This window comes from Terrapene carolina, unplaced genomic scaffold (genome assembly GCF_002925995.2).
Source record: "Terrapene carolina triunguis isolate 2854851 unplaced genomic scaffold, T_m_triunguis-2.0 Scaffold236, whole genome shotgun sequence".
In the NCBI taxonomy this organism is placed as follows: domain Eukaryota; kingdom Metazoa; phylum Chordata; order Testudines; family Emydidae; genus Terrapene; species Terrapene triunguis.
The window spans coordinates 13468665-13474827 of NW_020664587.1; the positions used below are offsets into that span (position 1 = coordinate 13468665).

Sequence of the window (6163 nt, forward strand, 5' to 3'; positions counted from 1 at the left end):
CAGCCGGGGAATGCCAAGTGCCCAGTGGCTGCAGCAGGGGAGGCTGGGAAGCTGCTGATAGCAGGAGGTGGCGGGGATGAGGTGGGGAGAATTGGTCCAGGTGCCTTTGCACCTGGCCTCCTGGGGGGGGGATTCACATTCTTGAGATTCCTCGGCCCAGCGCAGCTCGCTTGTGGCTAGTAGCTCAGACGCCTGCGAGCCCCGGGGGATGGGTTTGGAGCCCTCCGTGCCTGCACCAGGGGGCCGTGCTTCTGGGCTTCTGGCAGGGCAGGGGCTTGTCAAACAAGCCCGAGCAGCTCCGAGTTACGCCACCAGCTCCTCAGCTGGGCACTGCCCCCCTACCACAGAGCCAACGGCGACGGTGTCCCAATCCCGGCAATGGTGAGTGTCCCCCCTGCGGGCGTCGCTGGCTCCATGTCTCCTCTCCCCTGCCAGTGCTAGAAACACCCTGACGGCGCGCCCGGCTGACCCCTCAACTGTGCCACCGGGTGCTCCACCCCTAGGGAGAGAGAGTGGCCTACCAGAGCAGGACTCCTGGGTTCCATAACCAGCTCTAGGGCAGAGGAAGGTAATAGTTAGGGGTTAGAGCAGCGGCTGAGGAGTCAGGACTGCTGGGCTCTATTCTACCGCTTTCTCGTGTGACGTTGGGTGAGTGACTCTCTGTGCCTCAGTTTCCCCATCTGTAGCTCAGGGGACTGATGCCCCACAGGGGAGGGGCTTGGGTGGTTAAATCAGCGTCGGCAAAGGGCTTTCAGCGCCCCAGGCGGAAGGGGCTATCATCTAATAAATACAATGCCTACCATGGTGATGGGGGCTGGGAGTAGCTCAAGACCGGGGGCCTGATTCTCCGCCGGCTCAGGCTACCTGGGACTTCCCTTGAGCTGATGACCGATACCCTGCGGGGGCGGGGTGGAGCTGGCCTGGGACCCCGAAATGTTGCCCTCCAGGGTGGCTCCACTAGCATCACTCTGTCCAAAAGCAGTACACGGCCGCAGTGACTCTGGCGTGGGTCTGGGGCGCCACCTACTGGGGCAATGAAGAAGCGACTGAGGCGAGTCCACCCCAGGTCCCTTACGGTCCGGGGCCGCCTGTGGAGGGATCGAAGAGGAAGAAGGAGGCAGGCAAGCAGCCGTCTACGTAAAACTTTAATGAAACAAATAAGTTAATAAGTTAGTAAAGTGAGGTAACTATCTTCGTCTCGGAAACAAGGGTCGCTGGGAATCACCTGGAGGGGTTTCCTACTTCTTCTCCTTTGGCCGAAGTCTTGGCCCCCCCAACCCCAACCCCGACCGCATCCCCATCCTGTACAGACACGAGACATGTCTGCCCCGGAGAGGGGGCCGGCGGCTGACCTCCCCCGCCGCAGCGCGATGGGTGCCATGCTCGGGGCAGGGGCCCGGGGCGGAGGGTCTCGGTGCACAAGTCAAGACAATGCTGGAGCATGCAAGCAGGTTGGGATGAGACCGGCTCCGGGCAGGGGTCTCCGCGGGGGTGGGCGGCATGCACTACCTAGGCATGGAATGCAAGCAGGACGCAGCTGAACGGGGAGGCTGCCCCCCATGCCCTAGCTCCAGTGCACGGCCCTACAGCAGGCGCCTCTCCCACCCCGCCGCCGGTCAATCCGAGGAGTTGGCTGGGAGCTGGAAGGGAGGGGCAGGTTAAACTGTACTCACGTCCCCCCCACCCCTTTAGATACCTGCTGGGGCGGGTGAAGGGAGAGGGAGGTCCTTTTGACCTGACCTACACCCCCACCATCTCAAGAAGGTCAGGGAGCCCCCAAGGGTGGTGAAAGGAGGCATTGGTGGGGCCAGGGGCCGGCGAGGCCCCCGCTCTGCCAGGGAATGGCACAGCAGCACGCATGCGTGGGAGAGCACGTTCCAGAGCCAGGTTCTCTGCTGAGCACTTGCAGGCTGGACAATTGCCCAGCCATTCCCAAGAGCCACCCCTTGTACTAGCCTCCTTGCAGGACAGAGCTGGCCCTCGGCAGCCTCCCCGCCCCTCCCCACATCCCTCTCCAGCTGGGGGGGGGAGGTAGGATGCCAACCCTTCATGTTGAAATTCAAGAGCTGCTCTTGGCCACCCCGGAAGGCTGGTGCCGGATGCAACTTAACTGCGGGACTGGGCAGCGCTGCCCGGCTCTGCAGGGGTTTGCCTCGGACCGAGGGGCAGGGGGACAGAGCGCGCACGGTGACCCTGGAAGACATTTAACTGCATAGGAGGGGTAACGTGCAGGCACAAGAAACACATCCCACCTCTCCTTCCAGGCAGAGATCCTGCGTTAGGGGAGGTCTATCCCCCACCCACCCTCTCGGGAGCACCAACAGATGTGGGGAAACGGTGGTGTTCAGCTTGGGAAGAGGGCTCCGGGGTCAAAGCCAAATCCGTTCCAAGATGGATTTGACGCCACTGAAATCTCAGGGCTTTGGCCACCTTGGGCCAAAAATATCCCTCTTATGCCAGCGACCGTTCCTGTTGGATTTCAGTCGCAGCCCCACCAGGAAACAGGCCGGGGAAGGGGTTCTGAGTCCAGATCTGACCCAGACAGCTCCAACGGATACTGAATAGTCCTGACCACAGAGGACGTGCAAGGGAAATCAGGGCTCTTTGGGGAGCCAGAGTGGGGGCTAAGGCCCCCATCCTGCAGTGAACTCCCTTACGGCGCCCACGGGGGATCGGGGCCCAGGGTTTGAAATGAATGGGCTATCAATGGGGGGGAGGGCAGGATTTATGGGTAAAGCTGAGACGCACTCGAGCTGGGTGACTAAGGACAGCAGGTACCCAAGTGAAGCCCTGTGCCCAGCTCTGACGGGTGAGGCTGGAGAAGGGGGCAGGGGAGAGAAGCCATCCAGTTGGGGAACCACCTCTGGGAAAACGAGGTCTGGAGATATCAGGTACCCTAAGCTACCAGTGCCTCTCGTGCCACTAGGAGATGTACGGAAGCCACAGCGGGCAAGCTGGGCCGCCTGAGCTGGGCAGACTAGACATGGTGGGGGGAGGAAGAGCTAACGCTAAGCTACAGCATCCTTACCCTCCTCCTGGCTGTGCCCACACCCACGTATGCACCCCCCACCCCCACCCCCCAACAGCCACGTGCAATGGACCAGATCCAGGCCTGCTGTTAACTCCACGGACTCGTGCAACAGGGCTGCATTTGGTCCAATGGGCCAGTTACCCCCTTTCAAGTCAAGGGCCTGATCCAAAGTTCGTCCGAGTCTGTCCACCAGGCTCCAAAGGAGCAGTGTTTGCCCCGTGAAACCCCACTGACTCGAGCAGCCCCGGATCCGGCCCCAGGGGCGTGGGGTAAACAGCTATTGCCTAGGCCGACGGGCCACTCATCCGCCCCGCCCGTCGGGATCGAAGGTTACATATTGAAACGCAGCCGTGCAGACGGTTCCGCTGTGCTTACTGAGTCACAGTCACGGCTGCTGGAATCGGAGCCCCCTGCTCGCTGGGAGACAGGAAACTCCCCCCGGCCATTCCCCAACTCTTTCCTAGGTCCGCAAGAAACCACATTCAATCGAGTCACAGTGCCCCTTGTTTAGCACTGGACAGTAAAGGGTTATCTAGCCTTGCATAGCTGTTAGTAAGAACCCTGCTCTGCCTCCCTGGAGGGGCAATGGTGTAGAGCCGCAGGGTGAAGAGATCAGAACCGCCAACCTTGGAGTTCAGAAGCTCTCTGTCATTCCATACCCTGTGTCAAAGCTCATTCCGAGGACGGTTCCCGGAGAGGCGCCCAGAAGAAAGACCGAGTGACAAGGCGCGCTGGCCCGTTGCATCCCTGGCCAACTCGCCCTCCCGCTGCCCTGGGGCAGCGCCACCCCAACCAGGGATGTGCCCGGAGAGGGGGATTTCCTCCGCAGAGAAGACTGCCTGCAGAGGACAAAGTCTAGAGAGGCTGATCCTATAAATAAAAGAGCTTCTTAGATACCAGGCGTTTCTCTCGTCGGTTTTGTAGGTTTAACGCTTTAAGAAACTCTCACTGCTGCATCCCCCGGGGTCCCGGCCCCAGCTGGCTCCCAGGTGCTGAATACTAGTTGATTAATAGTTCCTGCTTGTGCACAGTCAGAAGGAAGACTTGTTCAAGTAAAATCAAGGTGAGGCTCATAGTGCATCAGGACGTGTTAGACGAGGCCGCGTGGTCCCCAGCCCAGAACCTGGCCGGGTTCACGGGTCGGTCTTCTTGCCTGCTAGCTATCAGTGTGTCTGTCTACAAGAATGTTCGCCACCAGGCTCACGACCGGTCCCCCCAGCTCTCCCCCGGGACCGCCCCACCTGTGCTGGGAACCCCTCTCAGTCCATGTTGGTGCTGGCCGACCTGGAGATGTTTAAGGTCTGCGCGGACACTGAGATGTCCTCGTGCTCTACGGGGCTGTGGTAGTCGGAGGTGATGTCCGGGTCAAAGCTGGGGATCTGCATGCCGGCCAGGGCAAAGGAGTTCGTGGAGCCTTTCCGCAGGCACTGGGAATAGAGGCCCAGTAACAAGTCCAGCTTGTGCTCTATGGATTGCACCTGGAGGGGACGGGGAAGAAGAGGAGGAGGATTGAGCCAAGCCTGGTGTAATCGGAATGGGGATTCAGCATATGGGGAAGCAGGGGCTCCCCAGATTAAGGGGGGAGCAGGTTGCATGGTGAGGCAGAAGAGGGGGCTGGAGGGCGCAGTAGCCGTTCACTTCTAGCCAGTTTGGGTCCAAATCCCGGTCAAGTCACATGTGAAAGCATTTTACTAACATGATGAACTGAACCTGTGTAGGTAGAGGTGGGGCCCATTTCATAGCTGGGTAAACAGAGAGATTAAGTGACTCTCCCAGGGTCACCTGGTGAGTCTGTGACACAGGAACAGGACCTGAGGGTTTTGCTCCATGTGAGCAACTTCTATGAAGAAGCTGCCTGTCTGCCCCAGGAGTCCCAACTCCCAGTCCTCTCCTCTGTCCATTGGACCCCCCACTCCCCTCCCTGAGCTGGGCATAGAACCCAGGAGTCCAGGCTCCCAGCCCCCCCTGCTCTAACCACTAGAGAACACTCCCCTCCTAGAGCTGGAGATAGCACCCAGGAATCCTGGCTCCCAGCCCCTCTGCTCTTACCACTAGACGGCTAAAGAAAAAGAAAGTAACGTGACCTATGGTCTAGCTTCTCTTTCAACCGTAACAACCCCAGGATGTGGATGGCCAGACAGGCAGCCAGCCGGTTTCTCTCCGGCTGACACACACGCATACAGGCATAGCAAGCGTAGGGGCCGGGCCGCATGTTCGGGTGCGTGCACGGTGCTGCACACGCCCCCCCCTGACTTCAGCCTTACTTGTTTCTCCACTTTGACCACTCGGCCCATCATGCTGAGCTCGTCCACCAGGTCGGCCTCCAGGGACTTTTCTCCCTTCTCCCGGGTCTTCTTATCGACAGTGATGGCTCCTCTTCCCACGATCTGGTCCACGCTGTGGGCGAGAAGAAAGGACGGAGGGGCGGAATGGGGGGGGAGCAGAAGCTCAAGGGCCTTATTGCCAGCGAGAATCAGGCCCTGAGACGTAAGGCCCAGCAATCAATGGGAGTTTGGCCTTTACATACCTTGGAGGGTCTGGGCCACCTGGCCTCCTGGTCACTGTCACTACAGGTTGGGGGGAACCCACCTTTTCAGCCCGAGGGCCAAACAAATCATTTCAAGCAAAATCAATAGGGAAGCCTATGTGGGCTCCCTGGAGTCTCTGCACGTCTCCCTTTTCAGGGTCAAAATTCTGCTTGACGCAGAGGGTTTGGTTTTGATTTTATCCTTTTTTTGGGGTGGGGGGGTTGGGGTTTTAGGGGTAGAAGGGGTATCAGTGTAGGGGTTTGTTGGCAGAAGGGGGGTCAGAGTAGGGGCTCAGGGTGGAAGGGGAGGGCAGTATTGGGTTTTGGGGTATCAGTGTTTAGGGGTACAAGGGGGGTCAATGTCAGGGTTTAGGGGTGTCCGTGTTGGGTTTAGGGCAGAAGGGGTCACTGTCAGGGTTTAGGGGTGTCCGTGTTGGGTTTAGGGGTGCAAAGGGATCAATGTCAGGGTTTAGGGGGTCAGTGTCTGGGTTTAGGGGTGTCTGTGCTGGGTTTAGGGGTGCAAGGGCGTCACTGTCAGGGTTTAGGGGGTCAGTGTCTGGGTTTAGGGATACAAGGGGGTCAGTGTCTGGGTTTAGGGGTGTCTG

At 59.4% G+C, this 6163-nt stretch overlaps 1 protein-coding gene across 1 annotated transcript in view; it reads right to left on the reverse strand.

The window, feature by feature from the left end:
* Positions 1-1024: 1024 nt before the first annotated feature.
* KCNQ4 (potassium voltage-gated channel subfamily Q member 4) overlaps positions 1025-6163 on the reverse strand; it is a 74209-nt gene continuing 69070 nt past the window's right edge. The window contains exons 13-14 of the mRNA XM_026657103.2: positions 5296-5428; positions 1025-4509 (exon numbers count right to left, since the gene is read on the reverse strand). Of these exons, the coding sequence (XP_026512888.1) occupies positions 4291-4509; positions 5296-5428 (352 nt within the window). The 3' untranslated portion in view covers positions 1025-4290. The remainder of the gene's footprint in view (positions 4510-5295; positions 5429-6163) is intronic.